We start from the raw sequence: 15,178 nt of genomic DNA on the forward strand, positions 1-15,178 counted from the left end.
AGGCCAGGATCTCCTGCTTCTCCTGTTAGGCCGGGATCTCCTGCTTCTCCTCCTGTGAGGCCGGGATCTCCTGCTTCTCCTCCCGTGAGGCCAGGATCTCCTGCTTCTGTGAGGCCAGGATCTCCTGCTTCTCCTCCTCCTGATGCAGCTCCATCAGCATCAGGAGTGATTGGAGCCAGGTGCGCTTCCTGTCCCTACCAGCAGAGGGGGTGGTCGCTCACATCTCTGCCCCTCAGACAATAAAAACAAGGCGAAGCCCCCCCTCACGCACGCACGCGCGGGCGGCAGCATCATCGGTGCGCCTTCAGCGGTGAACGCTCGGGATCGGCGGCAGGATCATGGAGTCCCGGCTGGAGATGTAGCTGCCAGGATGCTGCTCCACAGAGTCTGTCTTCTGCTCCTGCTCGCCTCGGTCTGCACGGTTCGGGAGGCTCTGGCCAAATCCGTGCCAGACCAGGGAGCCCTCGGTAAGTCGCGGGGATGCAGCACAATGAGGAGATGGGAGTGGTTGCATTTTATGGCTTTTGTCCGCGTCTGTCTGCGGCGCTGTCAGAGGAAGAGGAGGCTTTGTCTTCATCTGCCCTCAGCGGCTCCTCCTCATGGATCCTCCGTGTTTTAATGACGGAGGCCACAGTGGAGGGGTGGGTGGGCTGCTGTAGGAATGTGTCGGGGGGTCTGCTGTTAGCACAGGCCCGCTGCTCCTCCACGGTCGGGCCTGGGGGGTCCAGGCCCTCAGCTTCATTGTTGCTCTGCATGCTGATGCCAGGAGGAGCGGGGCTCCTGCAGGAATCTCCCCTCTGAAAGGCCCGTTCCCCGTGTTTCTGTCGTGGTGTGCCGTTTGAAGGACATTATGTAATGATCTTATTTTATGCATGCCTGCAGTTATTTGGGGATGCATGGATGGTCACAGTGTTGGCTCTGCAGTTCACCACTTCACCCTGACAGAGAGCCAGAGCTGCTGTAAGAGGACGTTTCAGATGCAGAAACACACTGATGAAATGGTATTTTTAAGAGCATTTACTGCAGTCTTTGCTCAGCAAACATTGTGTGTAGTTTATTCTAGTGTAGATGGAGTTCTTCAGGCATTTAAGTGGTGAAATAACAAAGATGAGGATAGTTAAATAAACTCCAAGGACCACACCAACATCAATTCAGTTCTATTTACAGAAACACGATCTTGAATAAATGCCACAATTCTTAGTTTAGAACCAAAGTGTGTTACAGCGTTAAACTGAACGGTGGGGAAAGTGAATTGTTACATTCCTACTGCACATCAGTGTGTTCATGATGCCAAACATCTGTGAAGAGAATCTTTATTTTCAGCAAACTTAAAGGTTTTCCTTAACTATTACTTGCTGATTAACAAAGGGAAAAAACACATTTTTCAAATCATATGTCAAACCTAAAAGTGAACCATTGCATTCCTATCATCTAATTTACATGTGTCAAAGTCAAGGCCCAGGGTCGGATCCGGCCCTCAGGGTAATTCTATCCGGCCCTCCAGATCATTTTACTGTTATTAACGGCCCGATGTTATCTTGGTCTTATTTCTAACCTGTATGATTTTGACAAAATATATTTTTATTTAGTTATTTAAAGGTTATTTAAGGTTTAAATTGATTTATTCTGGAATAATATTCCTGCCTTTTTATTATTTATAATTCTGTTAAAAAGTTATGGTTTTAATGTTTTAAAAATTAGCATTCTGCTAGCTTTTTGGACTATTTTGGTATTTACCAAGATTTTTTTAGGGTATTTTGGAGTTTAGCTAATATTATAGCTACATGCTAGCTGTTTAGCTAAGCCATGTTTTCTTTCTTTTAGTTTTTTTCAGGCTAATTTGTCATTCAGCTAATATTTAACTATCAATTTCAGCATCTTCAGTGACCAACATCAGCTTACAGCATTCACACTAGCATTATCACCGGTAGTGCTATATATCTAGTTAATAATTATGTTAAAAAGTTACAGTTTTAAAGTTTAAAAATGTAGTTTTAGTGTGTTCAATAAATGTTTATCCTGTTTGACCTGCACCCTTTGGTGTTTTTTTTCTCCCCTCATTTGATTGAGTTTGACACCCCTGATATACTAAGCTCATTTATTCATTTGGTTATACTAGAAAGGAATTGTACTTAAGGTTTTAAAGGTTAAGGATAAAGACTCTAATGACACATTACACTTTGGTTGACATGGAATCCTTTATGTGAAAACTTTAAAACCAATCCAAACTGGTGAGAGATTTGAAAATAAAATAATATTTTTTTCTGTGTGTTTTGAATCAAAATAGGAAGTACTTAAATAAATAATCCTCAATAGGAAAGGTACCGGTATTTTCCAAAACACATTTCTGCTTCTTTAACTAAATGTCATTGGTTTTAAGTAGGGCTGTGAACATCAACGCATTAATGCACATGATTATCTAACTCAAATAACGCGTTAATATGAATTAACATAACTTAATAAAAGTAACTGTGTGTCATCATCTTTGTTTTCTTGGAGTAATACTGTTGTTATAAAAGTTTTCAGAGTTCTCCTTATTTTACTGTTGATGTGTTTTGTTCACTCAAACTACATTTCTTGGTTAACACTTGAAAATGTTGAAAGTTTCATACAATAAAAATAAAGGAACATTTTCTCTCTGACCTGTTTTTGTTCAAAAGCCACATATTTCCATAAAATATACCTAGTAAAACATTGTGATTATTAGTGATCACAACACAAAAGTGTGATTAATCTGATATAGTTTTTTCTTTTATAGTTGGTCACCAGCTTTAATTCAAAATAAATGTTTGAAATGTAAAGTTTTTTTGTATTATTTCTGTACTGTAACAAATACTGTAACAAAACAAAAAAGTTGCAATTAATTACGATTAATTTTTTCCAAGTTTGCATTAATTAGTTAATTTTTTTTAATCAATTCTCAGCTCCAGTTTTAAGTCATTTAGGCCGTGGCTGTTGTGCTTAATGAAAACATATCATGTTGTTTTAATGACAACAGTTTTGGATTTTAAGGAAATTGTTCTTTAATTGTTTTAAACAAAGGGGTTTGACCTCATTTACACAGTTGGTATGTTGTTGTTTGGATGCATGTGTGGAAACCAAGACTTACCAAGTCTATTTGAAAGTAACCAGTAGAAACCAAAGTATTCCACAAGTACTGTTTCCATGTATCCTAATCTAAATCCAGTGTACCAAAGGAAGTAAACACACAAACAACAGAGTTTAAAGCTGTTCTCCTGATGCTGAAAGATTCCACTTTTATGTTCCACCTGGAGCTCAAAAGCAAAACAAATAAAACAAATCATCACATTATAGAAATCAAATAAACCTTCCAGAAACCAAAACCAGAAGAATAACACAAAATCTCTGACATACTGTAACTTTTCAACCGTTAACATGATAATTCCAGAAGATTCTGAAGGAGAAAAGCGAGAATCAAAGAACATAAACACTGGATCTGTGGTGTTAAACGGCTAAAGACTTTGATTTCTGGAAATTACTTTTGTTTTTTGAAATAGCGTCTTGGTTTCTGGAATTTCATTTTACATTTTTTTAAATTTTATAATTTTTAAATTGCTTTGTGATCTTCTCCTTGTTTTTGTGTCGAGTGATTTGTTGATGTTTTCTGTAATTCAGGACCTCCACCTGCACAGGTACACAACCTGGTTTATCTGTTGAAAGGGATCTGATTTGGTGTCTGTTTGATAGGAAAATCTTCTGTTTTTGCACAGGATGATCACCTCTTTTGAAGCCCGTGAGAGCTTAGTAGAGTCACTCAGCACATCCACTCACCTGCCAATCAAAAATACACAACTCTCATCTCTCTGTTATTAACACACATTTTGCTGCTTCATCGTTTAATCTGGTGTAACGTTAGACCTCTCAACATTAGTTAAATGGGAAACCAGCTTCTAGTTGTCATCTAATATCTTGGTTTTGAATGAGTGAAGGGCATGTTGGGCCTGGATTTACACCTGTGCTGTCCTCACACTGTCATTGAGGGTGGGGTCAGTGTCTGATCTGGTGACTCTTGGTGCTCTGTGAGCCAATCAGAGCGTCTTTTCTGGGCCTTTATATCAGGAGTGTCAAACTCAGTCAGACAAGGGGCCAAAATCCAGAACACAACTTAGTTTGCAAGACGAACAGGGTAAACATTTATTAAATACCCTAAAACCAAATTTTTTAAATGTTAAAACAGTAACTTTTTAACATAATTGTGAACTAGATATAAAGTATTACCTGATTATGCTAGTGTGAATGCTGTAAGCTAAATTTGGCTGCTGAAGATGCTGAAATTGATAACGGAAAATACTGAAGCTGATGGCCAGTTAAAATATTAGCTAAATGCCAACTTAGCCTAAACATAAATTAAAATAATTTAGGTTAACCAAAACAGCTAGCATGTAGCTGAAATATTAGCTAAACTCCAAAATAGCCTAAAAATCTTATTAAATGCCAAAATAATCCAAAAATCTAGCAGAATGACAATTTTTTAAACTTTAAAACTGTAACTTTTTAACATAATTCTGAATAATAAAAAGGCAGGAATATTATTCCAGAATAAATCAACTTAAACCTTAAATACTGTAATTTTCAGTATTTTACTCCACATAAAAATACATTTTATCGTTAATAACAATAAAATAAAATGATCTGATAGAATTACATGAAGTGCCGGATTCGGCCCCGGGGCCTTGACTTTGACACATGTACTTCGGGTCATCGTAGCATTGTTCGTGTTGTTTTCGTGAGACTGTTCGTGGCTCTAAACGGATCATGCTGGGTTGAATAGCTGCTTTGAGAGACTGTAAAGTCCTCCAGCGTGACACTGTGACTCAGTGTTTCTGTCTGTGGGGAGACTTCAAGCTTGAGTATTTCAAGTGGGCCGTTGAGAGGAAGGAAATCCCCTCCCAGCCTCTCGCTCGGACAAGGAAACCTTTATCACAGCAATTGTTGTAGTAGATGACAACATTTGTCCAATCTCAATGCACATTTGCATTCTAACACTTGTCGGTGCTGCTCACTATCTGAGTGTAGCCACTGGTGTGACCGCTGCTGTCACTGGAGGGTTCCACAGTGGTGGAGACGGAGCAGCTTCTGGAGAGTCGGCATGTATCCATGGAAACGCTCCCAGCATGACCCACATGCATGCCGTCCAAGAGGCGGGATGAGAAACAAAATGTTCCAGGGCAGAAACACGGGGATTTGAGGAGGGTGTGTCTGTGACGACAACAGACACGGCCACCATCAGGATTATCGTCCGGCACTGCTGGGAAGAAGTCCATCAGTTCATCTCAAGTCACGTGAACGCAGAGGCAGTGTGTGGGTTTCATAACCAGCTCAGAGTTCTAGCTAAAGATGTTAAACAAGAGGTTGTGCTTCAGATCAGGGGTGTCAAACTCAGTCATAGGAGGGGCCAAGATCCAAAACACACCTTAGGTCACGGGCCGAACAGGATAAACATTTATTGTACACTCTAAAACTACATTTTTAAAACTTTTTAACATAATTATATAATAAGAAAAAGGCAGTAATATTATTCCAGAATAAATCAATTTAAACCTTAAATAACTTTCAATATTTTACTCTCCATAAAAATATATTTTGTCAAAACTATACAAGTTAGAAATAAGCACAAGATAACATCAGGCCATTAATAACAATAAGATAAAATGATCTGGAGGGCCGGATAGAATTACCTGGAGGGCCGGATCTGGCCCCCGGGCCTTCTATTCACTTTGTCCTCTAGATCTTTACATTAAGATGTTCAAAAGTCCTAAAAATAAAAAAGCTCAACATCCCTTCGATCATGTTTGGATCTTTTTTCAATTGTTTCTTATGATCTTTTCATTATGATGATGCTGTTTTTAGCCAAAATCAATAAATCTGACTCCAGAACATAGTTTCTGCAGATCAGCAGCAGCTCATTAGAAATTCACCTTTGAGTTGTTCATGCAATTACTGCTTCAATGCTGGGCTCTCAGTCAGATTCTTTTAGAGACCTTCATAGGAAAAACATGATTTGTTTCTGTACTTTGTACAAATAATTGAAGGATTACCATAGCTGAGAAGGAAAATTAAAAACTGTATTTGTGAATAGTTAAAGTTTATTAAGTTACATGATATTTGGATTGCTCAAATACGAGTAAAAATGTTGACGTTTCAACTTTGATATCTAAAAGTCTAAAGTTGTTAGATCTGCTGTGTAGTATGACACGTCTATGTGTCGTTCCCCGTTTTCATGGTTATAGAGAATGCTGTTTCTCTGTTTCCTGACACAGTATGTGAAGTTACAGCATCCCATAATATACATTTCAACTGAAACATCCAGATATTAGACTATAGTGGCTCCAAACAGCTGGACAGGTGTGCTATGATGCAGAGTCTGAAAACACATCTACTGATTTGCTTTCATAATATGTCCTTTAAGCAGCAAAACTGTGAATTAAAACAAAGAACTACTTAAACTCCTCTGTCTCTCCCTCTCTCTCTTTGTGATTTCAGAGGTGCAAATAAAAGTGCAGGTTTTTGACAACAGTGACCTGTCCCCGTTGGCGGACGCTCAGGTGAGCGTTCATGGTAATAAGACCCTCCTGGCGTCCAGCCGTGCTGGGAGTGACGGCGTGGTGCGAGTCAGCTTCCAGTACCGCACAGGCACGTGGGTCATCATCACCGCCTCCAAGCAGGACTACGTCACCAACTCGGTGCCCTGGCACTCCAGCCGCATCCCCCGTGAGTCGCTGCCCTCTTCTTCTTCCTTTTACCAGACTAAAACTGCTTGGTTGAAGGTTTTATTTTCTTTAGTTGTTAGTTATTTTATCAAGCTTTTTTATAACTCAACTGTCTTTGTTTATGTTTTCATATTTTTTAAGTGAAAAAAAGCCAAGCACACATTTAGTGTGAGGTGAAACAGGTGAAGTTAGAGAAAGAAGCAGTCCTGTTGAAACCTGGAGTAACTCGAGACACATGCAAAGTTTTACAGAGAATTTGAACAAACACAATATCTTTATTCTGTTTGTCTATGTGTTTGTGGAAATGTTGTGGGATGAGGATTTTGACCCAGAACTGAAGAACACCACGTGTTGCATTATAACTTTTTCTCTTCCAGTGCTGCCAAAAACGTTTATTTCAATAGTCTAGTCATTTTTTTAGATTAGTCGACTAATCGGGTCATGCATAAAGTGATGTAAAGCACACATCTTAACCATCATTAGCTTTAAACTAACTAAAAACTAGAAAAGTTGCATTACCTGTGATAATGCTAGTATGAATACTTTTTGGCGAAAGTAGTCGCTTTACTTTAATTGCTGAAGGGATTTGTTGAACACGCAAAAGCTGTTTGCATGTTAAATCTGCTAAAAGACTGGAAATTTTGTCAAATAATTATGAAAGAGCGCTGAAGTCGAATTAAATTTCTGAAAATTTTTGTAAAATTGATTAAAAAAATCCCTAATTCAAGCCAAATTTGCAAAAATATTTAATGTCCTAAACTTAGCCCAAAAGACCTGTAGATGCCAAATTAGCCAAAAAAAAAGCTATCTTGTTGCTTAAATACTAGCATAACTCCAAAAAGGCCTAAATTCATCAGTAAACTAAATACATCAAAACAATAGCCTGTTGCTAAAATAGACACTAAACTCTAAATTAGCCTTAAAAAACCCCAGTAGATAGCAAATTAGCCAAAAAAAAACATAAGATATGAGAAAGAAGACACATTTTTCCAGGAACTTGCTCTATTTTCTATCTAGTTGTCCAATCTTTGTCTGTCTCTATGAGTAAAGTTCAGTATATCTTAACTTCTTCAGTAAGTTTTCATCATTTTCCGTGTTAAAAAATATTTTTCTGGAGTTTTCTGCGTAGTCGCGTACTCTAATCGCTGAAATAAATTCAAGTTAAATGACGCGATTTACCTGTGATTGCACTCTGGGTGTAATATTTCAGCCACCAGCAGGTGTAGCGTTCTGATGCGACTGAAGAGAGCCGTGCGACCACTGCGACGCGAGCGATTACGAATCGGGTGGAAGTATAAACCAGCCTTTAGTCTCTCCTTCAATTGATGGTGTTTGAAAAATGGCCTCAGATTCTTATAGAGTCTATTCCTGAACTTTGATCACCAGTTCTTCTACAATGAGGGGTTTTATCTTCCTCATCATCACTTCCACCATGAGGAGCTAACAATGAGCACTTTCTTAAATGGTGATGCTGTAGTCCAGAAATTCTTTCCTCTGGTTTTGTCTAATATTGGCTGAATTTTAGATTTCTTATATTTCCGGACCACATTTAGTTTATTTTAGCTTAGGTTGTTCATCTTAAAATTGTATTTTTGTTGTTTTGTCTGGATGTTCCTCTCAGCTGGTTGTGTTTCTGTGTTTTAGTGTACGCATCTGTCAGCCTGTACCTTCTAGTCCAGAGGCCAGGAACTCTTATCCTGTATGAAGATGTCCTGCAGGTTCTTTCTGGATCTCCAGGTAAAACAAACTAAACTGTTACTATCTGTGTTTTAGAGCTTTAGTTTTGTCACCAGTGACGTTTGAACACAAAATCTTCAACATACTGTAACATTTCAACCATTAACACAATTGAGCCGCTTTTCTCCTTCACAATCTACTGGAATGATTGTGTAAACAGTTGCAAAGTTCCAGTAAATCATAGAACATAAATGCTGGAGCTCCAGTGTTAAAGGGTTAAACCTCTAATGTAACAGTTGGATCCTTCAATTGGTTCAAAGCTGCATCTCACATGAACCGTACTCCAGCCTACTGGATGATTATTTCTAATGCTCCAATGCTGTTAATTCTGATGCTCTTGTCTTGGCTCAGTCTCCGACTCCTCCCCCTTTATAGCAGCTTTTTTAACACCTCCTCTGAGCTTGTTGGGTTTGAAGAGTGTGAGTGTTTTCCTTGCAGGGACTCGTAATCAGCCGCTGGTGCAGCTCCAGAGGAAGTCCATTCAGCTGCCCCCCACGTCCAATTATACTGCACTGTCTGCTGCGCTGACCACAGCCAGGAGTCAGTATGAGATCGGAGGTTTCCCTTTCCTCCTGGGCCAGGACACCAACAGCTCAGGTCAGGACATGTGTGTTTGAATGGAATTTATTGCAGTTCTTCTTCTTTCATCTGACATAATTACAAGGAATTCTTCAGAACTATTGGTTATCGGGACGTTGTGACTCTAAACTATTTTATACTGTCAATTCCTATAAAGAGTTAAGAGTTTTCCAGCCTTTTGAGAAATATTGCCTTTCATTTTTCTCCGATCAGGAGCAGAGACGGGCTGGGCTGACCTGACGGCGCTGGCTGTGGTCAGTGTTCAACTCTACGACAAGGATGGAAGTGCCGTCAAAGTGTCAGATCCCATCCACGTCTCTGTGCCGCTGCCGTCTGACACGCGGAACAGGATGGCCACCAGTGTGCCTGTCTGGCTCTATCAACCAACCAGCGGTAAAGAAAGTCTCTCACACTGTCCTAGAGCGAAACGTTTCTGAGAATGAGAAGATAACCCGGTCTTAACCATGCTGCAGGACTGTGGGTTCGGAATGGGACTGGTTACATTCAAAAGGACGGTAATCAGTTTGTGTGGAACGTGGTGGTTCCCCAGATGGGATACTGGTTGGCAGCCTTTCCTTCATCTTCAGGTACTCCAACTCTGTTGATTCACCTTTTTTACAACAGTCCTGTTAGCGTTTATACTTAATAAATTGTGGAGGCCTGATAGTTCCCAAAAAGACTTGGTGGTTCTTTGAAGTTGTTGCAGTTTCAGATATTTTAGTCAAGTTTTTTATCCATCCATCCATTTTTTAAACTTTCTATATCCTTACCAGGGTTGCTGGAGCCCATCCCGACTACAGTTGGTTGATTGATACACCCTAAACAACTCTGCCAATATGGAGCCTGTTTATTGGATGTTTTGTAAATGATTGCCATGCACACACATGTTGGCTGAGTTCAGTATTTTTCTTAATGTTAGCCTAAATATTGTCATTTAGCTTCAACACATCGAACCGGCTTTCACCCATCCACCTTTTTGGTTTTGGCCAAGTTTTAAAATGCTGTTTTTGTTGATATCATGGCCACACAAATACAATGAAGAATGAAGAGTTGAAAGCATGAACACTGATGATTTTCAGCCACGCTTCCTGTCATGTTTCTCAGGTTTCAGTCTGTCTCACCCGGGATTGAGGGACATCACCACCTACCACACCCTGTTCCTGCTCTCCATTCTTGGTTCATTGGCCCTCCTGGTGCTCATACTGCTTTGTGTTCTGCTTTACTACTGCAGGTAAACTGGATGAGTGATTTCTCTGCAAAACGTACTTGTGATTGAAAATATTCTTGGTTGCTTTTGATCTAAAGCAGGTCATGTTTTTTCTTTGGTTTCTGAACTTTTCTGTCCATTTACCGTCTAGGCGTAGGTGTTTAAAACCCCGACGGCAGCAAGGCAAGCCCCATATGTCCAATCTAAATGGCGCGAAGCGAGACCAGGGGACATCCACGTCCCGTCTAAACCTGATCTGTGGAGGCCACGCTGAGTCAGGCTCCTCCAATGACAAATCCGAGTTATCCCCATCTCGAGACTACCAAAGTTCAAGGGAGGACTTGACGAAGCACGTTCCAGCCCACATGCTGCGACACACAAAGGGAAAAAATACTTCTACTTCCCAACGAGGAGAGAGCTTCGCCATGAAGGTCACCCGTGCTACAGAAACCAACAACCTGGACAACCCTTTGCTGAGTGAGGACTACAACCGCAGCTACAGTCCCAAGGAGGGCAAAGATTCGGAATATCACAAACACCACAACGACAATCGCGGATATTCATCGGATCCCCCGTCCCCCCCTCGCTTCCAGGGTTACGTGCCAAGTCAGTCGGACAAGCCTCCAGAATATTCTGCATCAGCAGCAGACAACCTTGCCAGACCCACTTCTCTCAACACCCAACCAGGTCAGATTATCTTCTGCAGCTCCATCGACCAGATGAAAGAAAACATGTACCGAAGCATGGTGCCGACCCTGGTCATCCCGGCACACTACATGCGCATTCCGTCTGAGTTCTCTAGTAAGGATGGCAAAGACCAGAAAGACCAGGACAAAGACGCACAGATGGGGGGAGGTCAGCACCATCACCACCACCACCATTCTCAGAAACAAGGCCAGCAGCAGCAACAGGGAGGATCTCAAGGTGACGATTCAGAGGAACCAAGCTGGGCTTCGGACTCGTCTGGTGGAGCTGTGACCATCCCAGTACTTTTCAATGATTCTACGATGGCTCAGATGAATGGAGAACTGCAGGCTCTAACTGAGAAGAAGCTTCTAGAATTGGGTGTGAAGCAGCACCCGCGGGCGTGGTTCATCTCTCTAGATGGACGGGCTAACGCTCATGTGCGCCACTCATACATAGAGGTTGGGAATGATCTTAGTGGTGGGGGGTTTGGAAGTGGTTCCAGTGGCGTTCAAAGAGACATCAACCTTGAGCCGCCCCTGGAGTCTCAAGAGCGAAAATCCGGAGCCAACAGGAAGGTTAAAGAAGAGCGCTGGGGGACAGGAGGGCGGAAGGGCCTTGGTGTTCCCAGCAGTGGCGGAAAGAGTTATTCGAAGCTGGCCTACCCCGACCACAGCGAACAAAGCAGCATCGAGGGACGCCCGGTGTCCCCTGAGGAGAATTCTCTCACCCCTCTTCTGGACGAAGGGGCATCCTCGCGAGGATCCACCATCACCAGAAGAGGCCGAAGCCGCGTGAACAGCAGCCGCAGCAGCAACAGTGAGAACAGGCGGGACTCCATGACCAGTCCTGAGGACGATTCAGAGGACAAAGACGAGAACAAGAAGAGCCCCTGGCAGAAGATCGAGGACAGGCCTCTCATGGTCTTCCACCCCAGAAAGTAAGTTTTTACTGAACACTGGACCTTCAACACACAGAGGGGAGACTTTCCAGACCCAAAATGAAGCAAGGCGGCGTTTTCCCAGAGGAGGATCCCAACAATCACCACTGCTCTGCTGGTCTGTTCTCTGATGGTTTGACTTTCCCACCATGTTCTCCAGCCAGTCTCTGTCCGTCTCTCTGTTTTCTACTGTTATAGACTGATTCTGTCCAGGTTGTGTGCATCCTGTCACATCTCTAAACATGTCCGAGCCACCGACTGGAAATAGCCATTTTAAAGAGGAAAATGTAAAAGACAATTTGATAACTGATTGATATTTAGTAAATATTTGTGAAGGTTAAGGTCCTGTTGTTAAGGAGAGCTGAACTTCTTGAGTTTTACTGCTGTTGGTGAATTCCTTCAGAACTACTGTATTTTCTGGATTATAAGTCGCACCGGAGTATAAGTCGCAGGAGCAAAAAACGTCTAATCAAGAAGAAGAAAACTATGAATAAGTCACTCTGGAGTATAAGTTAGACTTTTATATTTGCCATGGCAAAAAATAAAAGCATGAATAACAATACTTTGCCATGGAAATGAGAAAAATATCAAAATTTAAGAGGAAAACAAACAGATTCTAATCAGTGTTTGTTTTGGACAACACTACTTCTTCTGGCACTGCCAGAGAAAATTCAGCGCCCTCTGATGGTTGTTAGCGGAAAACAACCGCTAAAGGGCAAACGGTTTCAAGTGGAAAAATAACAAACATATGAGAATATTTATGTTTGTTTAAAAAACACACACACAAAGTCGCTCCTGAGTATAAGTGGCACCCCTGGCTAAACTATGAAAAAAACTGCGACTTCTACTCCGGAAATTATGGTACTTGAATTATAGTAAAACGTCAAGAGTCCACTTATCCTGAAGAGCAGAACCTTCTGGTTTTTGACATTTATATGTAAATAAATCAGATTCCCTTTCTGTGTGAATTTTGCACAAAGTTTTCTTATTTGACCTGAATTGTATGTAGAACCTGTTCTATTGAAAAAAGCAGAAGTTGTCTGAACCCTGAAAGAGTTTGAAACCCGTCACTCGTCAGTTTCTCACTTCACTCCATCATGCAAGCTGCATTTTTCACCTGATTTCCTCTTGTACAGGTCTATAGTAATGCCGCTCATCATTTAAATACCAATGGCTGGAATAATCAAGCATCAGTATCTGTCTATCACTGACTTCATTGGTTTCTGTAGAATTCTGCCAAATACTTCTGCCTTTTTCTGGGACTTAATCAGCAGACTTTCTTGTAAATAGCCTAACAGACATTTAAAAGGTGATCCTATTGGAATAGGAAGGCTGCATGCAGATGAATGTATGAAGTTAACTGAAGGCACCAACAGCTACCCGTCCTTGTTGGCTGCCTTTGTAGACACCACCCTATTTGCCAAGAAGTATGTGAAAGTCAGCCAAACAGCCACTTCACTTGAAGACTCACCGCTGAGATCCGTGCAGTTGCTCGTAGACGGGGCCTGGACCCCTTTCTCTACTGTAAGTGCCTTCTTTCACAAAGATGGAGTGACAGGCATGCCCTTTAAAATGCAGCTTCTGTCACCTCGACGTAGCTGTCCAGATCAGCAGACACTAAAGCACACGCTGCATTTTTGGCAATGACAACACCTGCCACTGGAAAGCATGCCTGCCAAAACTGACAACTTTTTGTGGCTGTTTTGTCACTGATTATCTAAATTTCTGGTCCTCTTTTTCAACAAACTTGTAAATGGTAAGATAAATTCTTAGGGAACTGATGTGTATACGATGTGCATGTAATATGTAGAATAGGCTGTTTTTAATGAAACCTTTTTTGAGACAATTGTGAGGATTTTTGGCAAAAACGTGCTTCACAGACGCACTGACACGCGTCGCCAAATGAACTCTGGTATATGAAGAAACACTGACTTTCCCTCAGTCTAACGAAACTCACTTCCGGTCGTTAATGTTTACAAGAATAACATACTGACCACCACGCTCCTGCCGTCACTGCCTGTGGCACATCAGTAACTGTGAACTTGAAAATGTTTTCCGTTGTTCTTTTTCTTTTGCTGCAAAGTGACAGTTTGCCTTCCAAGAGAAAATGTTGGGAAGTTCACACAGACATGTTTCTGTTGTTTGCTTGCTGTTCATAAGCCTGTACCACCTCGCCTGCGGCGCCAATCTAAAGGATGAGCCAGCCATGAAACCACTCCTGCTGAAAGTTCTTGTCCACTGCTGTAAATGTACAAGTTTTCAAACCATTTATGGAATAGCTAAGAGTTGTAAAGTAGTGACTCTCCTGTCTTGGTTTCTGTTTTGCAGTCAAACCCGTGTTTTTGTTTCCTCTGTGGATTTTGTGAATTTGTGCATTGGAGAATATTCAGTCACATAAGATTCGTGAAGAAATGAATCGGGTCAAACACTTCAAAGCTGACACCCAACTAAACTGGTTTTAATCCAGTTTATGAGGCTGAGGAGGATTAAAGTGCAGGCTTTTATTCTGTGCAGAAAAACATTTGCTTTATAAACCCGGTCAGGTATTTGTAAACTGTACATTAATTATTTCTGTACACAAAACAACTTACAAATAAATTTGTTCCCACTGTATCATTTGTGTCTGCTGGTACTTTTTAACAAAATCATCAGGTCACATTAAAATAATTAAAAAAAAAACAGGATTAACTCTCATGATCAGAAAAATTGACCAAAACATTTGTTTTTATAATGATGAATGGTTAGCATAAAATTATTTACATAACCGATAGATGAGGTGATTGTCACTGATAATTATAACTAAGTTACAACTTGAATATCTTCAATTATTTTAATAAAAAGGAAAAAAAACAACCTATTTTATTGATGTACAAAATGGAATGGGCTTTGATAACAAGTATTTTTTTTAAAAACTAAATTAGTTTTTAATTTTAAAATTAAGGAATATTATTTAGAAGATTTCAGTAAATATGAACTTTTAATGTGGCGCATGCAGTTGTTGTTTACCTTTCAGTTTATCCCATCAGGGGTCACAGCTGAGTTTTCATGCCGGATGCCCTTCCTGATGCAACCCTACAGGAAAGACACAGGGACACATTCAGGCAGCAGCGTCAAGGGTCTTGCCCAAGGACCCATTGGGGTCATGCACGCCCTGGGGACTGAATCAGTCTATGGACTGAACCATAGACTGATTTGGACGGACTAGCCTTGTGTTTTTTTTATATAACTTTATTGAACAAACAAAACAACGAAAGCTATTTTAACTGTGCTAGCTAGTTTGGCCACCGTGAGTTGAACGTG

At 40.9% G+C, this 15,178-nt stretch overlaps 1 protein-coding gene and 1 long non-coding RNA gene across 2 annotated transcripts in view; one reads left to right on the plus strand and one right to left on the minus strand.

Annotated features, from left to right (window-relative positions):
- Positions 1-15,178, minus strand: part of LOC112154137 — a 28,577-nt gene that overhangs the window by 9,550 nt on the left and 3,849 nt on the right. The window contains exon 2 of the long non-coding RNA XR_002920603.2: positions 14,885-14,950. This is a non-coding gene — a long non-coding RNA (uncharacterized LOC112154137). The remainder of the gene's footprint in view (positions 1-14,884; positions 14,951-15,178) is intronic.
- On the plus strand, positions 245-14,491 carry LOC112154133 (protein FAM171A2). The gene is made up of 8 exons (XM_024284807.2): positions 245-467; positions 6,505-6,732; positions 8,376-8,468; positions 8,907-9,065; positions 9,261-9,440; positions 9,521-9,634; positions 10,152-10,278; positions 10,406-14,491. Exons 1-8 carry the CDS (start codon positions 371-373, stop codon positions 11,880-11,882), a joined length of 2,475 nt encoding a protein of 824 aa, XP_024140575.1. The 5' UTR covers positions 245-370; the 3' UTR covers positions 11,883-14,491.

This window comes from Oryzias melastigma, linkage group LG19 (genome assembly GCF_002922805.2).
Source record: "Oryzias melastigma strain HK-1 linkage group LG19, ASM292280v2, whole genome shotgun sequence".
Lineage (NCBI taxonomy): Eukaryota > Metazoa > Chordata > Actinopteri > Beloniformes > Adrianichthyidae > Oryzias > Oryzias melastigma.

Coding starts and splice junctions, on each gene's coding strand:
- LOC112154133 (XM_024284807.2), top strand. CDS start 371: ATGCTGCTCCACAGAGTCTGTCTTCTGCTCCTGCTCGCCTCGGTCTGC. Junction 468..6,504: donor GCCAGACCAGGGAGCCCTCG/GTAAGTCGCGGG, acceptor TTGTGATTTCAG/AGGTGCAAATAAAAGTGCAG. Junction 8,469..8,906: donor GGTTCTTTCTGGATCTCCAG/GTAAAACAAACT, acceptor TTTTCCTTGCAG/GGACTCGTAATCAGCCGCTG.